Below are 24,565 nucleotides of genomic sequence, written 5' to 3' on the forward strand. Positions count from 1 at the left end.
CTGCATGGCCCTGTGGGTGCAGCTGTGTCCCGGTGCCTTCAGCACAGACAGGTGGGCTTGTCCTGTGTCATCTGGAGAGAATAAACCAGGAGAGCCTGTGTTTGGGTTTGGGATTAACTGGGTTTCTTGTAAATAGTCAGCAGAGGTCACTGCCTGCTGGGAGTGACTAAACAAGGCCCAACTTGCTGTGGTTTAGAGAACCAAATCTGCTCCGTTGCATCTTGGCTGGGGCTCAGGCAGGCTTTGGGAAGGTGGTATTTCCCTGCGGGTCTGAGGATGTGAGATGGTTGGTTGTTTGTTTGTTGGCCAAAAGAAATCTTTGCTCTGGCAGAACCAGCTGTGAGAAACACAACCCAAGTTGAAAAGGGTTGATTTTCTGATAGCAAATGAAGCTTAAGTGAAAATGCACAAAGTGCAAAAGGAGCAAATGGTCGTGGCCTCTGCCAACGCTGTTGTTATTGGAAAACAGTAGGAACTGTGTGCAGCATCAGTGGAAGGGCTGAGCTCAGAGTGCTGCTGAGCTGAGTGAGGAAACCCTGTGGGCATTGCCATAAAGCTTTCAGGTAAGAACTGCAGTGCCCAGAGGGATGCCATCATCTTGAGGACACCCATGGGCATTGTGCAGGGACCAGCTCTGGGTGCCTCCACCCCCAGACTGTTTCAATTGGCAGCTCTGCACACAAAGCAAACAATTTCAACATCTGCTTGGGTTGCATTCAATTTTTCTAGCTTTTTGTTTCGTAGGTTGGGTAAACATCTTCTTTCTTGCTAGGAGGAGTTAATCATTGATAGGTGATCTGGTACGGGTCTGGTCCCTGCAGAGCATGCAGTTGGCTATGTGCAGCCATTTCTGAGCGTGTGGGTGGATCAGAACCCCTCCTTCAGCACAGCAGGGCTGTGTCAGTGCCATTGGATGCACCCATCGCTGCCTGCAGAGCCCAGACCGGTGCCATCCTCTGCAGAGCCCAGGTAAGGTGAGCTGAGCTCCAGGAGTGGGATTTTGGGGTATTCTTGCAGCTTGAATGTGCTAAGGGAAAAGTAAAAATAAATTGAATTAAACCAAGATCTGTAATAGGGAGTGAAGGAAAGCCAGAGCAATGAATCAGCAGCAAGAAGAGCTCAGCTAGGGCAGTGGAAAAAGGGAGGAATAACGTTTATTAGGAGGTGCTTAGCTTTCCTTTCTTTCAGTGACCAATTTCTCATCAGTTGCATTCAGGCAAAGCACCAAGGTGGGCTGTATTGCTTCCAGGAGGAAGGCAGGCACTCAGTGTGTAACCCTGGGAGGGTTTGGGCTCACAGAGGATGATCCTGGAGAGCTGCAAGTCAGACAGAGCTCTCTGATCCTTAGAGCAGCCAAATGTGCAAACTGAAGCTCAAACGTGCCAAGAGAAGACCGGTGAAGGAAAGCCTACAGGAACAGCTTAGAATCTGCAATCAGCCATGGTGACCCCAAGAGAAACTCAACACTTTTCTCCCCTCCTCCGCTATTTTTTAAGATATTTGGCCTAGAAAAAGAATGCTGTGACATCTGCGACGTGGTCAGGATGATGATGGTGCCAACTCTGGTGTCAGTGAGACCAAGGGGCCGTGCTGTTGTCCTGGTGCTGCTCCTCACTGCTGCCCTGGTGATGGGCACCCAGGGTAAGCAAACATGAAGTGAGCTGAGCTGGGATCCTCCCAAGGGGAAAACTCCTTCCTGAGGTTCACAAAACCTTGATCCTATTTTCCTCTTTGCCTTTGCATTTGAAGAGCCCTGTGAATCTGATCGCAACCATCTTCCTTTGCCTTTCTGCTTTCTGTGCAGAATGGCTGTGAAAATAATTCTGGGTAACAAAGGTGCACTGACTTACGCGCTACTTCAGGATAAGGAAGCTGTTGGTCTGGGCTGTGTCACCATCCTTAGAAAGTGCTGGATGAGGTGTGAGGAGTGATACATGGAGTGATGCTCATCCCCACTGCAGGCTGCAGTCTGCCCTCCTCACTTTTTCTTCTCTCTTCAATGAGTTTTATGGACTTTCAGAGCAAGCCACTCTCAAATTTGCAGTTTCCCCAGCATTTTCCTGTTGGTGTTTCTGTTGGTAGGTGCTTGCGATGCTCCGCCACGGTTCTCATTTGCAGAACTGAAGGAGGACTACCTGCACAACAGGACATTTTCCACCTCTGAAGTGGTGGAATACAGATGTCGGCCAGGCTACATGAGGAATTACAACGCACGAAACACTTACATTTGTGAAAAGAACAGCTGGAAAGGATCAAACAACTTCTGCTTACGTGAGTACATTTTGGGTTGGCTTCTGATTTTGGGTGAATCCGTTGGCTCGTTGGGCAGCATTCTGGTGGTGGGAGTGGGATCTGTCTGGATGTTGCTTGCTCTTTACCACTGACTCTGGCTATGCTCAGAAGTGCATTTTTCTCTCAGGTACTTGTGAGCACTTAGTTCAATATCAAGCTTTCAGTAAGAGAATCTTTAGTCTTGGTAGCAACATGGATTGTGACACAAGTAGGAGTGGAAGGGGAAATCCAGAGAGCTGCAGTTCGTCTGCTTGCTCAGTATTGGAGAGGTCTTCTGCTCTCCTGCTAGATGTTCCTGATTCTCCATGAACCTGAAGAACTAACTCTGGTCCTGTTGTCCCCCAGCAAAGCTCTGCAGTTACCCTGGAGAGCCGACCAATGGCAGGCTTGTGGAAATAGAGCAGTTCACCTTCGGGTCCATAGCAAACTACAGCTGTGACACTGGGTAAGTTGGGAGTACTTGGGGTCCTGCAGGTCCTTGTGATCCTGAGGGGATGTCCAGCCCATTTCCTGTAAAATAGTGACTACAGAGCCAATGCACTGGCTCTGCAAATCAGATACGAGCTAAAAGGCCTTCATATTCCCTGGTAGGTTTTCTGAAGTCCTTTTGCTTTAGGTTAAAGCCTGCACTATCAGAAACCTTATGCTGGTGTAGGTAATGGCAGACTAATCAAAGTACTTTTTAACTTCTCCTTTGAAAGCTTGAAGACTGAGTTTTCTTCCTTTCATGCTTTGAAATGGTTCTTAGTATTGTCCAATGCCATAGGTTGGTAGGGACCTTAAAGAACACCTAATTCTTGCCAAGCTCCAGTTCTCTCTTCAGGGCCCTTCTAAACCATTCCCAATATTTCAATATATTTTCGAAGGAAACACATCATTACTGAAGTCAGAGCTTATGGTTATAGTTAAGTTATAGTTAACTATAGTTAGCTATAATTAACGTGTTGTCTCACTGTTATAGTTTCACTGCAGTTGCTATCAACCATTCTACTAATTTGGTTAGGTTGGGCAAATTTCTGATCAGTTTTAATTCCAAGGAAGCCAAAGCAATCCTGCTGGTGGTGTTCTAAATGAAATTAAAAAAAAAATCTAAATTGCACTCGACAAGTAATTCCCTCCACTCTGTTCCACACAGGTACAGACTGGTTGGAAATTCCCAGATTAGGTGTGTGATTAAAGATGGGCATGTTACGTGGGATGGAAATACTCCCATCTGTGAACGTAAGTAGGGTCTTGCAGCTCAGCTGCTGTCTGAGTGGTGCTGGGATGGATGAAGATAGAGAGGGCTTTGGTCATTCACTGCATGTTGGAAACCTGGAAAAACACTTTTCTTGGTGTTTTCCTTCCTGCAGCCCATGGAAGCATTCCCTGGCAGTAAGGCAGCTGCACATCACAGGGATGTGTCCCCAAAACACCCAGTTGTGAGGCAGAGCTGCCCTGAGACCTGCCTCTAATTTCTGGCACCTCGGGCATTTGTGTCTCAACTTCAAACCACACCTTTAATTAACATTAATTTTTCAATTTTTATTTTTTATTTTTTTATCTTTTTTTTTTTTTTTAGCAATTCCATGTTTACCCCCTCCAAAAATAGCTAATGGAGATCACAACAGAGGTGACGTCGCGCTCTTCACTTACGGAGCTTCTGTCACCTACCACTGCCACACTGACAGCAGGGGGAGGAAGCTTTTCTCCATGGTGGGGGATGCCTCTATTTTCTGTACAACCACTGACAATGTGAATGGTGTCTGGAACAAGCCAGCCCCAGAGTGCAAAGGTGAGTGGCAAACTGCCCACAGGGGATCTGGGAGGGGGCATTCATCTGAGGCCATGGAAGAAACAGAAGGCTTGCCAAGATTCAGAAGCTTGCTGTGATACCTGCTGCCTTTCCTTTGTTCTCATTCTTAATAAAATGGGGGGAAAAAAAACCCAATTAATAAAAAAAGATGTAATATCAGACAAAGACTTGAAAAATGCTGCTATGTTGTCATGCCCATTTTCATCCCTTTTGATGAACGTGTGCTCCAAGAATCGTGGATTCATTGGGTAGGAGGGAGCTTTAAAGGTCCCCCAGTTTGCAGCCCCCCCACCAATGTTAGCAGTTGCCAACACCACATCAGGCTGCCCATGCCCCATTCACCCTGACTGCTCCAACAGCTCCAATGCTTTTAATCATCCCCCCCCCCGACCCATCACTCATTGCCTGAGCTCTGTTGTTTCCCCCACGCAGTGGTGAGCTGCAGGGAGCCCCAGGTGGAGCACGGCAGGCTGCAGAGCAGGTACAGAGCTGAGTACACCTACGGTGACACCGTCGTCTTCGACTGTGAATTCCGTTACGTGCTGCTGGGCAGTGACACAAGCATGTGCCAGGAGGATGGCAGCTGGGATCCACCACTACCGCAATGCCAGCGCAGTGAGTGCCCACGGGGACTCAATCCAGGCCATGGCTGTGCGGGTGGTGGGCTGTATTCTGTTGTTTTTGCCTCTTGCACTTTTGTTTCCCAACAGCTTGCTGGTGATGATGTAGGTGTGGGACTTTACGACTTTGGGCCTCATAGCTAAAGTCTTGTTCCAGGACCCAAACTTGATGAGTTTCTTGCTAGAGTTCAGAGGGACTAAACTGACCTCTCTATAGTCAATACTTTTAAAGGTCGATGGTAGGTTAGGGCAGAGAGTATTGGCTTTGTTAGATATTGCACATTATTGCCACGTTAGTGTAAATCACCGTGCATTGTAATAATAGGTAATGCATTTCATTTTACTTCCATTGCATTCACTCTCTCAATAGCACCGAACTCATAAAAAATTGCCTGAAGTGAACCTCAGGAAGAATCACATGAGCCCATGTTTTCCCCCAGATCCTTTCGTGTAGTGTACTGTCCTGCACCTCACTGCTTTCTCATTGGCAATGTCATCGAGTGTTGATTTCATTCCTAGGCAGCTGTGATGACCCTCCTGACGTGCAGAATGCTGTTAAAGCAAGACTTGCGGGCAATTTATTTCCTGTTGAGACTGTCATCACTTATGAGTGCCAGACAGGCTATGAGTTCAGCCCTGGAGTAGTGACACAAAACATCAATTGTCTGCCAGACTATACATGGACTGAAATTCCACCGCCCTGTAAAAGTAAGTGCACGTTCCTTCAGCTTAAGTATCCTTGTGTTTGGGCAAACCTATCCCCAATTAAAGAATCTGTGTGCAGTCTACCTTATCTACCGGACATGCTTTCTGCTCCTTTGAACCCATGGAGAAAATAGTGTACCATCACTAAGATGGGATGGCATGGTGCTGCCAGTGCCCAACAGAGAGGGGAATGTACATCCAGGAAAGCACCATGAGTCCAGTGGTGCCCATCAGCATTGGTGGCGGGATGCAATAACTTCATATGTATGTCCAGAAAATAAAACTGCCTTTAGGAGTGCCCAGAAATGGCCATTCATTCTCCTTCTGCCTCAAATGAACCCGCTGTCATTGAGGTACTTATGCCATGATTTCACACTTGCTGCTGTTTGGTGTTCCTCAGGAATTAGTTGCCCAAATCCAGCTACCAAGAGGGGAATGCACATAAGCTCCTGGGGCAAAAAAGACACGTATGTGATGGGAGACAGAGTCCAAATTATTTGCGACCCTGGCTATGTTTTCAAGGATAGTGATGATTATGTCGTGCTTCAGTGTACAAACGACGGCACGTGGAACCAGGAAGCACCGGAGTGCATTGCAGGTAGGAGAGCTGCTGCATCACCTTGACTTGTTGACTGCTTACTTGCGACTTTGCCAAACCTCTGAGTCACTCTGTACAGGACAGCTGTCTGCTACCATCAGTAGAAATCTACCTGTGGCCTTGCGTAGCTGCCTTCTCTGTGGAAAGCTTCTCCACGGGGTTCTTCCTAAAAATTCATGAAATCCTTTTATTTTTTTCTCTTACTCTTAGAACCTCGTTGCCCAAAGCCTGTCATTGACCACGGGAGAGAGGTTTATAAGAGCAAAAATGATTACACAGTTGGGACTCAAGTGAAGATAGAGTGTGATGAAGGCTACATGATCAGTAACCAAGAGTCGATCACGTGCCGGGCTGATGGGAACTGGTTTCCCACGTTACCCTACTGCCAGCAAGGTATGGGCAAGGCAGGGGCTGTGATCAGCACTGGGGCAGGGCAGGCAGCTTTCCTCCAGCATCACCTCTGAGATGCAGGGAGGTGAGCACTGGCTGTGGGGCTGAAGGTGTCTTCCCCAGCAGATGCTAGCCAGGAGCTGAGCACAGGCTGTACACATCCATGCTGAGTTCTGACCCGAATATGATAATTGTGTATTTCATTATTATTTTTTTTTTTTTCCTTCTTAATCTTTATTTCATAGCCTGCGGCCCTCCTCCGCAAATCACCCACGGGCTGGACATCAACCCAACATCATCATTCTTCCACTATGGCTACAGAATGAAATACGGTTGTGCCGCGGGGCTGTCCCTCATCGGGGATGAATCCATCTACTGCACCTCTGAAGATGGAGTGAACCTGGAATGGAGCGGCCCTGCCCCGGAGTGCAGGAGTGAGTCTATAGGGTCACCCCATAACTGGGGCATCAGGAGGAGCCCCTCATTTATTCCCCCCACCCACTTTCTGTCCCAGGATATAAGGCATCCCTGTACTACAGCCCTCTGCTCTCTCCCTAGTTGTTCGCTGCCCCAAGCCCGTGGTTGAGAACGGAGAGATGGTTACACCACAGCACACCTTCCCTTATGGGACATCCGTGCGCTTCTACTGCAAGAACGGCTTCACACTGCATGGCGATGCTGAGAGCCACTGCACGGCTGATGGCAGCTGGCAGCCAGCCTTACCCAAATGCCAGCCAGGTGGGTCCAGCCCCGCACACCGAGGCTGGCAGAGCATTGTCTCCTCCTGTTACATTATAATGCTGTGTATTTGCCTTCTAGTTAAGTGTCGTGTACCAAAGAACAAGGAGAACCTACAGATTTCCTCTCACAAGGAGGAGTACGAGTTTAATGAAACTCTGTACTTCACCTGCAAGCAGAGCGGCAATCCGACAGAGATGTCATTAACCACCTGCTCTACTGGTGGCTCTTGGATGCCGCCACCCAACTGTGTGAGTACCACTGCCTCGTGTTTTGCCCCATTTATAGCTTGGAACAGCACCAGTCCGCCTTCATGAACACGCTTTGTTACGATGGGGCCGGCACAGCTGCGGGTCTGCATGGTGGAGGTGTGCAGCACGTGGGTCCCCGTGGCACTGGTTCATGCTTTCTGTCTTTGTCTTGCTCTTTTAAAGAAAACACTTCATGCCTGCAAGAAGATTCATCAAATCCAGGAAACTTTTGAGTGCGGAGTTCCTCTGGCAGAACTGAGAACTTTGCTGGAAGTACAGAAACTCTACCTGGAGATCCAGAAGCTGGAGAAGGATCTGGGAGCCAGAGGAAGCCGCTCATGGCTGTGACTGGTATTGTGGTGGGAAGAAACAGAGTCAGTGAAGCGAACAGATTCCTGTCATAGGAGGAATCAGAGTCTCTTGGCTCATTCTGGTAGAGCTTGCTGCATAGGTTTGTGCATCACTTTATACCTTTTAAAGCTTTACATTTAGGTCTGTTATCCTGAGAGGTATGCGGTCTGGAAGGAATGGAACTGAGAGAGAATTGTCCGAGTCACACACGTGTATGGAGAGCCACCACTCACCCTCTCCATCTGCAGCCCCGTTCAGCCCATCACTGCGTGCCAACAAGCACTAACAGCCTAATTAGACACCGCCTCCAGAGCTACTTGGTGCAATGGAGAAATCCTCCAGGCAAAACTAAACGCCAGCTTTTCCTGCCAAGTAGAACAGTTCTGATCTGGCCTCCGTGTGCCCACTGCAGAAAGTGCAGCCCCTGGAAATAAAACTGGAAAGAAAGAAATGGCTGAATTGTTTCTGCGACGTCCAGCGAAGGGGAAGTGCTCTGCTAACTCGTATCGTGTGACCAGACTGCTGTTCCTTCACTAGATTTATAATAAAGCTGCAGTTCTAATGACTGCTGTGCCTTGTTTGCAGTAATTCTGCCCTATCTGTGGTATAGAGCAAGGGGCTGTTCATACTCAGGTTGAAAGGCAAAGGGGACACGCAGCCCTGTTCCATGCACTGACTGTGGCTCTTTCTGCTCCAGAAAGAAGGCAGAGCAACTCTGACCATGTAACAGCTTTGCTCCCCACCATCCCCACACAGTGCAGAAGGAATGCTGTGCTGCCGTCAGCGTGGCCCGCCTGCTGTCCCCCACTTCCTCCACCTGCTTCCCCTTCCCCTGAGACTTTTGCAGTCTTGTGGCACAGCTGCTGCTCGCCATGCAACTGCTCCTGCACTGGATGGGGCCATTGCTGGCACTGCTGGTGCTGCAGCCAGCGGGGAGCCTGGGTGAGTGCCACCTCCTTCCCTTCCTGCTATGGCTCAGCTTTGCTTTTCGATCCGACATGGGATAAGCAGGCTCTAGGGATGCGTTCCTCTGCTGGAGGTGCTGCTAAACTCTTGCTGATGCTCTTGTGGAGCTCGGTGCCTACTGCTCCACGGCACATTTTTTCCTCTTTGGTTGCTCTTGTAGGTGCTTGCAAAAGGACACCTCAAATTCCTAAATGCTTTCCAGTAATCTTACACTGCCTGAGGGGCTGCAAGCTCATCCTTGTGCTACCCAGGGCCAGGTCCTCGTGCAGAGTTTTGCTGAGCCTGTCCAGGGCTTTGCTGCACCACTGCCCTGGGTCCTGCTGATCAGTGCAGTAGCAAAGAGTCATTCCCTGGGCTGGAGCATGTCCTGCAGCTTGGAGGCTCGAGATGAGGATGGTGGTTGGATGGGGAAAATCAATTGGACAGGATAGCTTAATTGTTTAATTAAAAGGGACATAATTTGCAGTTTGAGTGGTGTCAGTGGTGTGTAATCACAGGATGGTGCTGGCTGTCACGCGTCCTGTGGGCTGGCTGCTGAGAAGCAGTGGTTTGCTCTGTAGTGACCCTCAGAAGAGGAATAACTCCCTATTTCTGCTGCAGCTGACGCTGCCTCTAACAGCAGGTGCTCCTCTGATGCACAGAGCAAGCAGTGCAATGAAGGGTCACAATCAGCCATGGGTTGTACCCGTGGAATCCTGCTGCTGGTGGCTCCTCGAGCATGCTGTTAACCCCCAATCTCCCCATCCCAACTGCTTCGCTTGCTAAACCAACTCATTTATGGGAGGCTCTGCCAATAAGAACCCTCCTGCAAACTCCCACTTGTTTGCTGCAGCAGAGGTGCAGTGCCCGGTCCCAACGATCCCTCATGGGCGGCTGAATCCTGCAGAGAACCTCAGTGCTGGGAGCACAGCCATGCTTGAATGTGAGGCTGGCTACGTCCCCGTGGGCAGCAGCAGCGTGAGGTGTCTAAGCAGTGGCAGATTGCAGCCACGGATGCCAGCATGCACCCGAGGTACACACTGTCTTTCTTCTTGGTCTTTCTCCCATGCATTCATATGGGTTTATTTGTTAAAAGTTCATCAAAGGGGGGCTGGGAACACAGAGGCAAAGCTCAGCCCCATCCTTGGTTGTGGGGTAGAGCTGGTGGCTCTGTGTGCTGCTCCCCAGGTCGTTGTCCTTCCCCTCCTGCTGTTGACTACGCCGACCGCAGACAGCCATACGAGCTCCTGGTGGGTTCCACCATCACCTACTTCTGCAGACACGGGTTCGTGTTGATCCCCGGCGTATCTCCAACAACAACGTGTCTCAAAAATTTCACCTGGTCAGCGATCCCAGCTCTTTGCCAGGGTGAGTGTTCCCTTCTCTTTGCCTCGCCAACAAAACCATCGATTTAACGAGGTGGAAATAACATAGTTTTCAATCCTTCAGTGGTGCTGTGCTGCAAGGGCTTTGCTTAGCAATGTTTGAGCTCTCAGTAATAATTTTGCTGTTCTAAGTGTGGTGTGGTGGAAAAGAAGCACCAGAAACTCACGCTAATCATTTAGCTGTCCCAACAACAGCAATATGTTGTCCCACTGGTGCCATCTACAGCCAACCATGGGGTTCAGACCGTTCTGTCTACAAAAGGAAATGGTGGTATCGCGTAATTACAGTGATTACAGCGATGCCTGGCTGGTTTGCAGTGCTAACGAGCACTGGAAACAGGCTGGCCCAATCCATGAAGCTTTCTGATGGCTCTGTCCCTCAGTGGTGCAGTGCCCGAGCCCAACCATCATCAACGGGAGGGAGACGAGTGCAAAGCAAGAGAAGTACAGCGTTGGGCAGCAGGTGGAGTTCCAATGCAACCCAGGCTACATGCTGTGGGGCAGCCAGAGGACTCAGTGCTGGTCGGATGGGACGTGGAAACCCCCGGTGCCGTACTGTGATAAAGGTGAGCCCAAACGACACTTCCTTGGTGGGAGCTGGGAATTGCATCTCTCTACAGCACATGGAAGCAGCAGAGAGAAAATCCTATAATCTACGGTGTCTTATCTGTTTTCTCTCATAGTCTGTGCTCCCCCTCCGCTGATCATCAACGGGCAGCACACTGGCTTGAGAACAGAACTTTTTCCCTACGGTACAGAGGTGAAGTACAGCTGTGCTGCAGGGCTGTCCCTCATTGGGGATGAGTCCATCTACTGCACCTCTGAAGATGGGGTGAACCTGACATGGAGCGGCCCAGCCCCGGAGTGCAGGGGTGAGTCACAGCAAAGCCTGAGCACCAGGAGGAGCCCCTCATCCCCCCGACCCTCTTTGTGTCCCAAGGGATGAGCCATCCCCCTAACGCAGCCCTCTGCTCTCTCCCCAGTGGTTCGCTGCCCCAGACCCGTGGTTGCCCAGGGAAGGATGGATCTGTCCTGGCACACATTCCCCTATGGAACATCCGTGCGCTTCTCCTGCAATGAGGGCTTTGTGCTGCATGGCAGTGCTGAGAGTCGCTGCATGGCTGATGGCAGCTGGCAGCCAGCCCTGCCCAAATGCCAGCCAGGTGGGTCTGACTTTAACAACTGATTTCTCATTTCTACAGATTGAAAACCACCTGCACTGACTCACCTTCCCCAATTTCAGGCTTGGTTTTCTACCCACACAATGACATTCCCCTTCCTGAGCTGCTTTCTGCTATGTGATTTGCTTTCAGTTCTGTGTCCCAAACCACGAGTTGCCAATGGAAAGCTGACAAGCACTGATCAGACGTGGTACCCAATAAACACAACGGTCACATTTGTGTGCCACGAGGGATACCACCACTTCTCAGGTGATGGAGAAGCTGCATTAAAAGACTCTTGGACAGCCACGTGCTTGGCTGATGGCAACTGGACGCCATTGCCCAAGTGTGTAAGTATTGTGGTGTGGCTGTTTCTGGATGAACGCTGCCTGATCTCTGCTATGAAAAGTAACCCTGACCCTCTTAAAAAGCCTTTGTTTCATTGCCGTGGTGGGGGATGCAGCTGTGTTCAACCAATGCACAGCAAACTGGGAAAGAGTGCAGCCTCAAAGCTGCAGTGTGGGTCCCCATCTGCAGCAATTCAATCACACATGGCTTTCTCTGCTTTTGCTGTTTTGCTTAACAGAAGAAGGAAGGTGATGCTGATGTGTGCGGAGAGGTTGCTTATATTCAGAGCATCATATCTGACTGCCACGTGCCTACAGAGGATGTGAAAACTCTGCTGGAAATACAAAAACTCTTCCTGGAGATTCAAAAACTGAAAGTGGAATTCCAAGGACTGAGCAAGGAGGTCCTGGAGCACATCCTGCATTAAACAGCCTTTCCTGTGGGCACAGTCCATACAGTCAGGGTTCCTATAAGAAGCCTCCTAGGAACTGTATGGTTTTTGCTTCCATAGGGCCAGATCACTTCTGCCATGCTACATGATAGAGCACGGAGGGGTTTTTTTCTAACCCTCAGATAGGACATGCTTGATTTGCTGTGTACCACTTTTTGCTTTAGGAAGCAAAGCAAGAAGTTCAACTGAGCTTCTCTGAGTCCCTGTATAAATTGTGCTAAGCCAGAAGTGGGGTTGAAGTCTGTGAAAGCAAATTCCTGGCAGAGGTGATTGCCCAGCACCAGGCTACAAGTGTTTGCATACCACGCCTATCTAGACATAGCAATGGAGTGAGTACTGAGCTGCATCACTTCCTATTAACCTGTGTCACGATCTTCCATGGTTTCTATTCATCTAGTTACGGGCAGTGTCAGGGCAGTAACAAAACCAGGCTCTAAAGCCCACTTGCTTATCCCTGGATTTAAGAGGTAACAGGATTCTGTACTTGAGAGATGCCAGTGTTGGTCTCATCTTCCACATCCCTGTGTCTGCAAGCAAATGCTAAGAATAGAGGGTGCAAGTTTAAGTACAGCGAATCAGATAGCAATGATTTCTCTTATTATTCAATAAACAATAATCCCTTCATGCATCTCTGCAGTGAAAGAATCAGGAGCTCCATTCAGGAGCTCAATAGAACAGATGTGTGACTGCGGATGTCCTCTGGTCTGTCACATTGGCTGCAGATGAAGCAGTGTTTGTTGAGGTCAGGCAGATGCAGCCAAGAGCAGAACCCTGGCAGTGGGGCAGGGGGGGAATGGGGCAGGAATGCAATGAACACATGGCCCTGGGCTGTGCTATGCTTCTGCCATCATCCCTGGTACAACGCCCCGGGGGAGTGATGACAACTCATGGGATGCAAAGAGATGCTTTGCTCTTGCATCCCATGCTTCACCAAATGGATGAGAGGACGCAGTAATGGGGTGCAGAGCTGGTTAGCTGTCCTTGTGCCACGTGGAAACCCATGCTGTGGCCACCTGGTGCCACAATGGGCTGCAGCCAGAGGCAGCATATCTCCCTAAGCAGTGCTGAAAGCACCAATAAGATCAGGGTGTTCTGCCCTGTGTGTTCCTATCGACGTATCTGTGTGCCCTAAGCTGAAGTCATGTTTATTTCAGTGCAGATGGAGCTGCTCACATCCCTCTCTAATTACCAATGAGTCAAGCAGCCAGGAAAAAATTAACAGACAAAAAGGATAATTCTTTTATTTTAGTTTCAGTAACTCTGCTCATGGAAAAGCTGTGCTGTTACTGCCAGCAAATGGCTGAGCAGGGGCCGGGGGCTTAAATCTTAAAGTTTTCTGTCCTGGCAGCATCTGGTTGTGGTAAACCTGTGCTCTGCCAGTCTCGGGTCAATAAAAGGGTTGAGGATTCCCCCGGCCCTGTGTGGGCTGGGAGGACATAGAGGCTTTGCCCAGGCCCCTGGGTGACGACTGCTCCCCGTGTCCCTGCAGAAGGGCTGAGCTCTGTGTGAGTTATGGGAGGGTTTCCATTGTTCCACCAGTTTGGCTGCATCCACGATGCTGCATCCCCTCCCAGCCTTCCAAAGCAGCTGCTGGGAGCCAGCAGCACTCTGCAGAGCAGCATAGGGACTGCTGTGATGGGGTGTGGAGGAGGAGGGAAGCATCCAGACACCTCGAGCTGCTGGGCTCGTGCTGCAGTGCAGGGATCCATACGTCCTGCACTGCTCCTGGCTCTGCTGTGGCTCTTTGGCATGCCGATGGCTCACGGTAAGTACAGCACTGGGATGCATGTTGGGCAGCAGTGACACCTTCCCAGGTCCCATCATTCTGCAGGGGGGCTGGGGATGACGATACCACCATCCCCGAGGGCTGCAGCTCAGCCTGCTGCCTTTGTTCAGGGGAAGATCCTGACTGTCCTCCTGGGAGCGGAGTTCTCACCCTAGGAGGTCTTCTTGTACCGCAGGTGCCTGTGGGCCCCCGCCTCACATGACCCACTCCCAGCCCTCCGGCGTCGAGCAGCTCAGCAGCTTCCCTGTGGGCTCCAGGGTGACCTACACCTGTCTGTACGGTGCTATCAGGATCCCCAGGCTGTTGGACACGGTGCAGTGCCTGCCTGGCTCACGCTGGTCGGAGCTGCGCGATCCCTGCGGCCGTAAATACCCCACTTTTCCTGGCAGAGCTGCCTCTAGCTTAAAGCTTCTGCAGCAGCTGCTCTGCACGGTGCATCCTTTGCTGCTGCAGATGGGCACAGTGCTGATGATGATGGGTGAGTGGAGCTGCAGCTGTGATGCTGCTGTTCCTGCAGAGCCCCATCTAGCAGCTCCTGGCAGCACGGTGCATCCTGCTAGCAGCTTTGTGCATGCAGTCAGAGCATCCTAGGCTACACTTTGCTTATGGATGCATTTAGCACAGCTCCAGCCTGAGAGAGCAGAAGTAACCTGCAACGAGCACATAGAGCTCTTCAAAGGCTCCATAGCAAGCATTCTTGCACTTACAGGCTCTGCTTTGCGCAGCTCTCATTGCCAGCTCTCAGACTTGCTCTCCTTGGTTGCCAGTGAGCTGCACTACGCCGACCACGCTGCACTTTGCTGCCCTGTCCAAGGTGGACGAGATGATCAATTTCTATCCTGTTGGGTTCACTGTGAGCTACGTCTGCCGTCCTGGTTATGAGAACATATCAGAAAGCCAACCCACCAGCACCTGCCTTGAGAACCTGATGTGGTCAGAGGTCCCGGAGTTATGCCAGAGTGAGTACAGCCTCTGCCTGCTGCTGAGCATCCCCATGCTGTGCTGAAACACGTCCCCATGGCCACACACTTAATGCAGGCTCAGCTGGATGTTCCTCTTTAAGACCTCATACAGGAGTTATTTCATTTATTTGGTAGCGTTCTTTATTTTCTGTTTGTACAAACACATCTGTTTTGATTTTCACATAATATTTGCAGCTGGACATAACATACGCGTGGGACAAGCGCCAACTTGCAGGGAGGATTTCTAGCATGGAAGACCAAGCGTGTTCCCTAATGAAATCCATACAGCATTAAGAAGGATGGTGTGGCAGCTATAGGTTTCTTACAGCCGAGTGCCCCGCAGCCAAAGCACTGGGATGGATGCTCACTCTGCCCTTCTCCCTGCAGGGAAATCCTGCGGTCCTCCAGCAGCCCCACCTGCAGGGAGGACCCTCCAACCCACCGATTTTCTGTTTGGCACACGTGTGAACGTGATCTGCAATGAGGGGTGAGTCCTGAGGGGCAGTGCTGGTGTTGGATCACAGCACTGCTGGTGCTCACGCATGGAGCTGTGGCTCCGGGTTGGGCTGATCTCTTGCAGCTGTCCCTGCTGCAGTGCTTTGCTGATGAGTGCTTTTCCCTTTTGAATTTCAGCTTTGGGCTGGGAAGGGATGAGGCATAGTGGGCTGGGCCTTGGGTTTATGGCAGCCTTTTCCTTCAGGTGTCATCCAGAGGAAATCTAATTGCTGGAGGGTAAATACCCCAGCAGGACTGTTGTGGTATCACTTTGTAACTGCAGACCTCAAAACAGATTACCTGCAGTATTTCAACTGAAGGTGTTTGTGCTACTGTGAATAAAAGGGTTATGTTTGAATGTTAAAGCCAAGCTAGAAAACAGGAGCAAAATGCTTCCCACCCATCAGTCTGACTCATGCCCTCTCTGTGCTTCCAATCAGGGCACACACGCAGTGCTAGCAGACCTGCAGGCTTGCAAAGTGGAGCTCAGACATTTCCAGCTTCTGTTCTTTCCTCCCCGGCAGGAGCTGGCATTGCCTGCTTGTTCTGTCCCTCTGTGCAGCAGATTCCAGTGCAGCAGAGACTTTTTCCTACAAATATTCCCTTGGGGAGGCCTGGAGGGAAATGACAGCACATCCCACGGGTGGGATACACACATGAGGGTGGAGGGATTATGTTATCCATGGAAGCAATATTAGCTATTATCGCTGGTATGCAAATGATGACGTTTCAGAGCAGGAGGATGTGAGTGAGTGCTGCCAGGACAGGAGGTCAGCTTCCAGCAGCACGTCCAGGAAAGGCAGATTCCCACCTGGTCACATCAGCACAGGGAGGAGAACTCTCACAGTGTCAGGGTACTCACACAGATTTCTCCTATCGTGTCCTTTCATACAGGTACCAACTCCACGGGAGGAATTTCATCCACTGTTGGCTTAAAGGAGATGATGTTGAGTGGAGTAAACTTCCAACCTGTGAACGTAAGGCTGATCTGGTCCTCCTCTGAGCTCAGTAGGTCCCACAAGATAAGGTCTGCTATACGACTGGTATAACCCCATCTACACAGCGTGTTTGTTTTTTTTACGCTATGTGCCACCAACGCTGCAGCTCAGAAGTGCCCATTCTGCTGCTGATGCTGCATTTCAGCAGTTCTGTTCCCACAAAATCGCAATATTTTCTCATGATGTGAGGTGAACAGTGGAAGGGATGGGCTGAGATTTCTAGGGCTGAAGAGCCAGGGCACGGCAAGCTGAGCGCAGGGAGTGCTGGCAGCCCATCTTTACCTGTTCAGATCTCTTCAGATATCTTAGCTGGGTTCAGAAGAAGCATTTCACATTCATTATTCCTGGGGCTTTCAGTAACGCTGGTCTTGGCTTTCCGTCATGCAGTAATCACCTGCTCTTCACCTCCTCGGATCAGCAATGGGAGGCACGATGGGGAAGGTGTAGAAAAGTTTGCTTACAACTCAACAGTGACCTACAGCTGTGACTCTGGCTTCCAACTCATTGGGAATGTGAGCATCCGTTGTACGAGAGCAGACAATGCAAGAGGGGTCTGGAGTGGAGCAGTGCCCCAATGCAAAGGTGATTTCCTGTGCATTAAGGATCTATGATGGGTTTGGTGCTCAGTATGCACCAGCTGAGCCGACTGTGATTGCTTAGCACAGGCATGAGCCATACTGCAATCTGAAGAAGAAACTAAGCAGAGCTGCTGAATAAGGGATGAAGTGTCTGAGAGGGAGAGCTTTGACCAATGTGTATTGTTTTTACCATAGAGAAAAGCCCACCTGTCAAACTTGGAGTAAAAACCATGGAAAGGAGTCCTCCTCCCCAGAGTGAGTTGCAGTGATTCCAACCCAATTGAATTAAACCCCACATTTCCAGACTTAATTTTCCCCTTTATCACAGCTCTGTGAAAAAAGCTATTCTGTGAGTTTTGTGGTTTTCATTTTTTTTCAGGTTCCCAGAGACTTGACCTCAAACCACGCAAGAAGACTTTCACAATGGAAATGAAAATGAGCCTCTATAAGAAGTCACTCCAAAACTCCAACTCCTTCTCTTCCTCTTCTTCGTTCTCCAGGAAGCCAGGTGAGCCCAGCACAGCCCATAGGGCATCCAGCAGAGCTCACTCATGGCACCCATGGCTTGTTCCCTTTCCATATCCACAGCCCTCATTCCTTCCCATGTTTCTCCTCCATGGCAGGGAGCTGTGCTACCTCAGCTCTCAAATTTGTGATGCCTTTGTACAAAACCCAAAGCTCCTTCTCTCCTGGAACCCACAAGCGATCTCCGTGTTCTCCCAAGTACCGCAGCATCTCTGCTGTTCTCCCCAAGGCTGGCTGCTCTGAAAACACATGGTGGTCTAAAGCTGCAGCATTTTGTGGAAGTGAGTGTTTGATTTGTTTACCTGTTGTTAGAAGTGATGCTGCAGCACACAGCCCGGAGCTCTGAGCTCCATCCCAGCTAACACTGTGTTGTTCCACCCCAGCAAGGTCGTGGGCAGCCAGGAGAACCCAGACGTGGCAGAAGTGCTGCTATCATCGATTTCCCATCCGCTGCAAAAGGCTCTTTTACCTGTAGGAATGGTGAGTGTTGGTTTGGAAACAGCGGCAAAGCAGGAGATGTAAGCAGAAAATGATCAGTGGGAAAGGCACAGGACCCCCAGAGACCCCTGCAGGGTCTCACTGCACAGCTGGAGATGTGGAGCAAAGCCTTTGTTGGGTGTGAGCCCAGCCCATCCCTGCTCTGTTGCTCTTGGATCACAAAGAGGGATGAAGCTGGAGGATGTAGGCTCTCTGGTAGTAACAAAGACTGGCTGGAAGCATCCTGGAAAACACAGCAGGGATGGAAAGGGAAAAGCTTTGTCCTGTTTTTATTTTTTCCCTCTAAAAACCCTCTCTGCTGCTCTATTATGTGCCTTCAAAGTGAAAACAGATCTAAAAACCTCTTCCTGTTGGTTTTCCTTTTTAGTTGTTTTGTCATTCCTGGCACTTCTTCAGGACTTTGGGTGAACGCAGCAGCTCCGACCCGGCCGTGACCCAAAGCAGAGCCCTGACACATCCCAGCCAGGGGGAAACCCAATTGGAGGCACTGAGCTCTCCCCGTGTGCCTGCACACACCGTCCCATGCAATTCAGTGGTGTAGCATGGCCTGAACACCTTGTTTTCTGTTTAAAAGAAAGTGGCACTGTAAGTATAAACCACCTAAATCCGTCACTGCGCACTGCTCCTGAGGCACCTCCTGCAGTGGTTGTGCTTCTTCAGCTCACTTATTTCCCTTTGACACAAGGAAGCTATGCCAGCCTCACCTCACAGGCATCTATGAAGTATGTTTTTCTAAACTGTGATGTGCTTGAATGTTTCCAGGATGAAAATTATGGGCGCCAGCGTTGGCTGATTGCCACAGCTGCCTCTCCCATCGGAGATGTTAGAAGTTCATAGAATCATAGAATGGCCTGGGTTGAAAAGGCTCACAGTGATCATCTAATTTCAACCCCCTTGCTATGTGCAAGGTCACCAACCACCAGACCAGGCTGCCCAGAGCCACATCCAGTCTGGAGCAGTTAGCTCTAAGGTCACAAATCCACTCATCAATCCCTCTGAGCAGAGCAGGCTGTGGTTTCCCCAACCCTCTTTATGCTGTTTGCAGAATTTCAGTCAGATCTCCTTGGTGTCACAATCTCTTACAGTCAGAGTTTCCCCTCCCCACACCTATTTCCTTGCTCGTTAGCAACACAGACTGCTGCCACAGCAATTGGCACAAACACAAAGGCACACAGAGAGCTCACAGAGGAGACTCAGATATCTGCAGTGCTCCCTTGGCTGCAGCAGCCTGGGGATGTCACAACCATAGTGCAACCAGAGTGCTGCCTTTCTCCGTTGCCCTCCTGTTAGGAAACCACAGCACTTTGCACAAGAAATCAAATACTGGCCTTTTGATCTTTGGCACTGTAAGCACTTTCACTGGCAAAAGCTTTTTGTTGTTGTTGTATCAAATGTAATTATTTTCTTTTTTTTTTTTTTTTTTTTGCCACTTAGCTTTCCCATAGTCTCAATGGAAATATAACAGCCACAAGCATTGTTCTCATGTCATCACACTGCAACAGAGAAAGCAGAAATATCACTGTTACATCATTAACTGTCATCTCTGTCCCATTCTGTGCTGTAAATGCCATATATTTGGGGGTGTCTGGGTCTTTATTTACAGTTCATAATAAATGATGGCTGTTTCTGAGCGCTAGCTTGTGATTTCAGCTGCCCAGTGCTCATTGTGTGCATATTATGTTCTGTTCAAGGCTTTTGGAGACATCTAGACAAGGTGAGCAATTCTTTTTCCTCACTCCTCCATATTTATCTCTAGTTTGATTCTGATGCAAGTTTAGTTTCCGAGAAGTAAAGCAAGAAAGAAAAGCAATCCGTGCAGCAGTGCTGGGGAATGCAAGTGCTCCCCAAAAGCACTTTAAATCAGAGGTGAGCAATGTGTGTGTGTGTAGGGGGGGGGAGACCTGTCTGAGCCCCTCTGCATTACGGGCCCCTCTGGGCAGGGTGGGTGGGAGCTGCTGACCATAGGGCTGTGCAGATCCGAGGGCGGAGGACACATTTCTATGGGCAGCTCCCACGCGTGGCTCTGCAAGATGATTTGGCTGGAAAGCTCGTGCTCTTCCTGCCAGCTCCTGGGTGTGCTCCAGCTGCAGTGCTGCCCTGCCTTCTGCCTTTGCCTTCTGCTTGGTCTGATCCCCACTGCACGGGGAGGGCTGGCAGGGTGAGATAACACAATGGCCGAAGTGACACTGCTGTCAACTGGCTCAGCTAAGCTCAGCTCAGGGTCGGATGCTGCTCTGCACTTTGTTTTCTTGCCCTGAGGTCGCTGCCATAAAGCAATACCAGTGATTTCCAAGCGTTTAGAGCATTCTGTTCCTGTTTCACACAACCCAGCCGCAGCCCTCATTCACACCGCAGGTGACCAGCAATCTCCACTTACTCAGTCATCACAAGTACATATCTAAAATGAGTACACCATCCAGGCTGCCTCACTCCTCCCTTAAGAAAACAGCTCTTGGCCCCACTGCAAACACTTTGGATGGAGCTCAAGCCGAATTGAAAAAGAAAACGAAGATAAAAGAAATATATATATATATATATATAAAACAATATTAAAAGATAACTGAGTTCTCAGTGAAGTTCACCCTCAGCCGGGTGATGAAGAGAGCCGCCCAGCCTCGGGGGGAGGATGAAGACAGATCACCGCTGCCCCGAGCCCGAGGGCGGCTCCGCTCCCTTCGTTGTCGGCTGGGCGGGACCGGGACTGGAGGATTTCCCCAAATACCCGCTGGCCGCCATGGGCTCCGCTCCGTGCCTCTCGCTGCTGCCGCTGCTGCCGTTGCTGCCGTCCCCGCTGTCGCTGCTGCCGTTGGTGTGCGGTGAGCTCCTTTGCGCCGCGCTCCTTTGCGCCGCGCTCCTTTGCGCCGCGCTCCTTTGCGCCGCGCTCCTTTGCGCCGCGCTCCTTTGCGCCGCGCTCCTTTGCGCCGCGCTCCTTTGCGCCGCGCTCCTTTGCGCCGCGCTCCTTTGCGCGCCTCGGTGCGGAGCTCCTCCTGAATGCGTTTTTCTTCTCTTACAGGTGACTGTGGGCCGCTGCCCAACCTCAGCAGGGCTGAGCCCCCTGAGGACGTCCGGCACAAGGACAGCTTCCCTGTGGGCTCCGAAGTAACGTACAGATGCCGCCAGAATTTATCGAAAATCCCATCACGGTTGGATACAATAACGTGCCTCAGTAACTCCCTATGGTCCAACCTGCACGAGTTCTGTGACCGTGAGTAGTTTGCTGCTTGGGACTGCGATCATGGCTGTAGCAATCACAGCTGTAAGGGTTTCCTCACCTGAGGAACCTCTTCTTGCCCTTCTTCCTGACTGTGCCTCGCCTTGGAGCTGGTGCCTCTGTGTTAATAAACACAGATACCTCAGGGGAGCACAGCAGGGAGGGGAAGAAAAACAGCTGGGGAGCACCGGCACAGCCCAGGGCTTAATTTGGAGTTAACAATGTGGGAAAGTCTGTGGCTAATTGGCTGTGCTGGCTCACACCAAAGGTTCTATCTGCGGAGCTGGCAGTGCAGGTGGGCACCCAGTTTGTGGGCAGCTCCAAGAAGGTACAATCAAACATATGAAATCTTTTAGAGTGAAGCAGCCCTCTGTGGGCATTTTAAAACCATAGAAATCATCCATTGCTTTCTTAAAACTGTCAGTGTAGCAGTATCCTAAAGGTTTGTACATGGTTGCCTGTATTTGTATCCATCTGAATGCAAAATATTGTTGTTTCTTGCTTTGGAGCTGTACACTTATCTGTCCTCGTTGCCAGGCAGCTGCCAGAGCCCTCCCCAAGTGGCTTTTGCCAAACTGTCAGAAGAAGATGAAATGAAGAATTTTTATGCTGTTGGGATCACTGTGAGCTACAACTGCAGACCAGGCTATGAGAACAGCACTGCTGAACTCCCCAGCAGCACCTGCCGTGAGAATTCAACGTGGTCAGAAGTTCCTGAGCTGTGTCACAGTGAGTGCCTCTGCATCGTTTCCTTCTCTCCAGCTTCCTCCTCCTGCTGCAGCCTCAGCACAGGGTACATGGCTGCTTTTCTAAACATTTAGCATGAAACACCACCACGAAAATCGCATCAGTTCTTCTTTTTCTGTTGCTCCACACCATAAGGATGCTCTCATTTCTTTAGAGCAGTCTTGTGGTCCTCCGACAAATCCAGAACACGGCACTGTTGTGGGAACAGATTACCTCTTCCTTGCAAGAGCCGAGGTGGTTTGTGATGAAGGGTGAGTGTGAGGATGCCCACTGCCCTGGGGGGATCCTGGGGGTGTCAGTGCATGGAGCACAGATGTGCCTTTTCCACCTGCAGGTACACACTGTCACCAAGGATACCCGTCATCCGATGTTTCACTCGGGGAAGTGGGGTTGCCTGGACTCCACTTCCAACGTGCCAGGGTAAAGGAGGCCAGCAGCACTTGGCTGGAAGTATGGAATATCTGTATTAAAAAAACATTGAATGTTGTGGATTTTACCAGTTGTAGTGGATTTGTGCTTCATAAGGTGGTGCCCAGCTCCACCAGAGAGCAGCACGGGCTCAACGTGCACAGTCTCATAATTTTCCCTTCCAATGAAGCATGTTTCAAGTGGGTTGGTAGCAGAAGAGCAGGTGGATGTATGGGTTTATATTCCATCTCCAGTAAATGAAACATTTCTGACTGTTTCTCTTTCAGCTTCTCCCTCTGTAGCTGGCACTACAGCAGTGACAAACTCAGCCCCTCATTTGGAAGAGAAGGCATCGGAGAACCGCTACATCCTGCGTAAGAGCTCAGGAAGGCTCTTTGTGCCTTCAGGCCTCTGTGGTTGCAATCCTTGCACCCCACTGCAGAGCCTCAGTGGGTTTTTTTGTTGTTGTTTTGTTTTTTTTTTAATGTCAGTTTCTTTGTTTTCTTATCCAGCACTTGTCCTCATCCCTTGTGTCACTGGTAAGCAGCTTAACGTGGAAGATATCTTTTCCCGACATGCCTGCGATTTGCTATTAAACATATGGGGTCACTGTGTTGGCTTCTTCATTTCCAAGCTCCTAGTGATGAGTTCGATGGGTTCCTGGGTTTCTCTGTTGTTGGGCCATGCAGCAGCACCTCAGGCATTCCAATGGGTTATCTTAGGGTAGAATATTCCATCAGTTGAGGGTGAATGAAGCCAAGGAGGCCAATGAAAGAAGTCGATCATAAACGATACAGCCTGTGACTCCTTCACTGATAACGTTGGTTTTCAAGGCCTTGGCAGACCATGGGAGATGAGAGGTAGTGAATCTCAGAGCATTCTTGCTGCAAAAGAAATCGAGTACAGGAATAGCGAGTATCTTTAAAATACAAAATGAACAGCAAGCTGTCTGTAAGAGCAGCAAATAAATGAGGATGGTACCTTTCAGAGTGGTACCACTCCTAGAGATCCTTGTCCTCATTTTCCAGAGATACAAGAGGGAGTTGCACTCCTGTGGCTGAGAAGGAGCCTCTAGGTGGGGACAGTGCTGCAGAGCACTGAATTTTGCTGCCTCTCACCATTAGGAGAGACACATTAGGGGCGTTTCACATACTTGACTTACCTTACGCACTGGATTTGCTGTTTATCATTTGTTTTCTTCCCAAGGAGCTGCTGTGATTGTCGCCTGGAGCATCAAGAAGTGCAGTGCGAGTAAAAAGACTGGGTAAGTGAGCTCTGCTCTTCATTCCTCGGTCACCTTTGGCTTTTTCCTAATGACAGTGGGGTATTTCACAGAATCCTAGCATGGCCTGAGTTGAAAAGGACCACAATGATCATCTCGTTTCAACTCCCTGCTGTGTGCAGGGTCGCCAACCAGCAGACCAGGCTGCCCAGAGCCAGAGCACTTTAAGCTCTGAGCAGTGGATGTTACATTTGCCACACGTTCATGTGATCCCCATTCAATTGTTGTTTATTCTATGGATTTTTTCCTTTCTTCTTTGCCTCTTCAGGTCTTACAAGCCAAATCCAGCAGATGAAGAGCAGAACCCATGCCACAGAGCACAGAGCTGATGGGTGTGCAGGGGCAGCTGCAGTCGATTCCTAAAAGCACCAGGATTTTTGCAATGGAGAAACTCTCTGTCGAGAAGCAGAAAATTCAAACTTCCTTCGTTTTCAGCTCCCTCTCCCTTTCTACAATATTTTACTTTATTTTTAGTGCCAGAAGAACATTTTCCCAGTTCTTAAACTGAGACTTCTAACATTCAGTAATCATTTCTTTCCACCAGGAGAACGATCCCATGTAAAACACTGCATTGGCACATCCTTGTGAGATTTCTTTGTACTGTGTTTTAATCACTGTTTTACTAAGACTCATTTAGTAGCTTGCAGATAAAAGTTTGAAAACTACAGTATTTATAGCAAAACCGTTATATTTTTCAGTGAAAGCAATACAAAATAAGCAATACCATCATACTGCCCGTCTGCTTTGTCACATTTGCGATGACAAAAATCTCTCACATCTCTCCGGTGCTTCTGCAATCGCGTTCTCAGGCCGGGTCTCCAGGCGGGCGGCTGCCGCTGCGTCGCGCTGTCGGTGGCGCAGCCTCTGGGAAGGGCGGTGATGGAGATGGTGGAGGAAAACCTGTACACGTGGGCACGGGGGTGGGGAAAGAAGAGAGGGTGGGATGGAGGCACCGACCCGCACAGCCCTCGCTATGACTCGGCCGCTAATTGAGGGCGAAACCTTCGCGCATCGCGGGGCTGCGCTCAGTTCGGCGAGGGAAGGAG

At 50.0% G+C, this 24,565-nt stretch overlaps 4 protein-coding genes and 1 long non-coding RNA gene across 15 annotated transcripts; 4 read left to right on the forward strand and 1 right to left on the reverse strand.

The window, feature by feature from the left end:
- Nucleotides 1–766: 766 nt before the first annotated feature.
- Nucleotides 767–8,306, forward strand: LOC100548828 (C4b-binding protein alpha chain-like). Of its 3 annotated transcripts, XM_085210170.1 has the most exons (15): nucleotides 767–969; nucleotides 1,497–1,641; nucleotides 2,083–2,271; nucleotides 2,638–2,737; nucleotides 3,428–3,513; nucleotides 3,854–4,066; nucleotides 4,520–4,702; nucleotides 5,227–5,415; nucleotides 5,813–6,010; nucleotides 6,221–6,403; nucleotides 6,646–6,834; nucleotides 6,959–7,138; nucleotides 7,220–7,389; nucleotides 7,573–7,740; nucleotides 7,870–8,306. In XM_085210170.1, exons 2-14 carry the CDS (start codon nucleotides 1,545–1,547, stop codon nucleotides 7,735–7,737), a joined length of 2,142 nt encoding a protein of 713 aa, XP_085066296.1. In that variant the 5' UTR covers nucleotides 767–969; nucleotides 1,497–1,544; the 3' UTR covers nucleotides 7,738–7,740; nucleotides 7,870–8,306. The 3 variants fall into 3 exon arrangements, with proteins under 3 accessions (XP_085066296.1, XP_085066295.1, XP_085066294.1); XM_085210169.1 differs by having other exon boundaries at nucleotides 768–974; nucleotides 7,573–8,306; XM_085210168.1 differs by having other exon boundaries at nucleotides 768–969; nucleotides 7,573–8,306.
- A 226-nt stretch (nucleotides 8,307–8,532) lies between these two features.
- On the forward strand, nucleotides 8,533–12,657 carry LOC109371063 (membrane cofactor protein-like). 2 transcript variants are annotated; one of them, XM_085210177.1, is made up of 8 exons: nucleotides 8,533–8,682; nucleotides 9,539–9,718; nucleotides 9,874–10,053; nucleotides 10,454–10,636; nucleotides 10,754–10,942; nucleotides 11,054–11,233; nucleotides 11,384–11,580; nucleotides 11,817–12,657. In XM_085210177.1, exons 1-8 carry the CDS (start codon nucleotides 8,613–8,615, stop codon nucleotides 12,003–12,005), a joined length of 1,368 nt encoding a protein of 455 aa, XP_085066303.1. In that variant the 5' UTR covers nucleotides 8,533–8,612; the 3' UTR covers nucleotides 12,006–12,657. The 2 variants fall into 2 exon arrangements, with proteins under 2 accessions (XP_085066303.1, XP_085066305.1); XM_085210179.1 differs by having other exon boundaries at nucleotides 8,543–8,682; nucleotides 9,542–9,718.
- A 122-nt stretch (nucleotides 12,658–12,779) lies between these two features.
- LOC104914483 (complement decay-accelerating factor-like) lies at nucleotides 12,780–20,421 on the forward strand. 4 transcript variants are annotated; one of them, XM_085210173.1, is made up of 12 exons: nucleotides 12,780–13,794; nucleotides 13,991–14,179; nucleotides 14,583–14,774; nucleotides 15,165–15,264; nucleotides 16,167–16,249; nucleotides 16,658–16,852; nucleotides 17,044–17,103; nucleotides 17,228–17,356; nucleotides 17,472–17,654; nucleotides 17,732–17,853; nucleotides 18,239–18,456; nucleotides 18,634–20,421. In XM_085210173.1, the coding sequence occupies exons 1-11, from the start codon at nucleotides 13,542–13,544 to the stop codon at nucleotides 18,410–18,412; spliced, it is 1,680 nt and encodes a 559-aa protein (XP_085066299.1). In that variant the 5' UTR covers nucleotides 12,780–13,541; the 3' UTR covers nucleotides 18,413–18,456; nucleotides 18,634–20,421. The 4 variants fall into 4 exon arrangements, with proteins under 4 accessions (XP_085066299.1, XP_085066298.1, XP_085066301.1 ...); XM_085210172.1 differs by having other exon boundaries at nucleotides 18,239–20,421; XM_085210175.1 differs by lacking the exon at nucleotides 18,634–20,421 and having other exon boundaries at nucleotides 17,757–17,853; nucleotides 18,239–18,378.
- Nucleotides 20,168–23,793, reverse strand: LOC146542625 (uncharacterized). Of its 2 annotated transcripts, none has more exons than XR_014879879.1 (2): nucleotides 23,400–23,793; nucleotides 20,168–23,121 (listed from the first exon to the last, which is right to left on the reverse strand). It is a non-coding gene; the product is annotated as an uncharacterized LOC146542625 (long non-coding RNA). The 2 variants fall into 2 exon arrangements; XR_014879880.1 differs by having other exon boundaries at nucleotides 20,168–23,294.
- Nucleotides 20,348–24,250, forward strand: LOC146542626 (complement decay-accelerating factor-like). 4 transcript variants are annotated; one of them, XM_085210182.1, is made up of 9 exons: nucleotides 20,402–20,687; nucleotides 20,885–21,076; nucleotides 21,620–21,811; nucleotides 21,984–22,080; nucleotides 22,164–22,279; nucleotides 22,525–22,611; nucleotides 22,750–22,776; nucleotides 23,444–23,501; nucleotides 23,788–24,250. In XM_085210182.1, the coding sequence occupies exons 1-9, from the start codon at nucleotides 20,498–20,500 to the stop codon at nucleotides 23,846–23,848; spliced, it is 1,020 nt and encodes a 339-aa protein (XP_085066308.1). In that variant the 5' UTR covers nucleotides 20,402–20,497; the 3' UTR covers nucleotides 23,849–24,250. The 4 variants fall into 4 exon arrangements, with proteins under 4 accessions (XP_085066306.1, XP_085066307.1, XP_085066308.1 ...); XM_085210183.1 differs by having other exon boundaries at nucleotides 20,408–20,687; nucleotides 22,164–22,249; XM_085210180.1 differs by lacking the exon at nucleotides 22,750–22,776 and having other exon boundaries at nucleotides 20,348–20,687; nucleotides 22,525–22,686.
- The last annotated feature ends 315 nt before the right edge of the window (nucleotides 24,251–24,565 follow it).

This window comes from Meleagris gallopavo, chromosome 28 (genome assembly GCF_905368555.1).
Source record: "Meleagris gallopavo chromosome 28, MGAL_WU_HG_1.1, whole genome shotgun sequence".
In the NCBI taxonomy this organism is placed as follows: domain Eukaryota; kingdom Metazoa; phylum Chordata; class Aves; order Galliformes; family Phasianidae; genus Meleagris; species Meleagris gallopavo.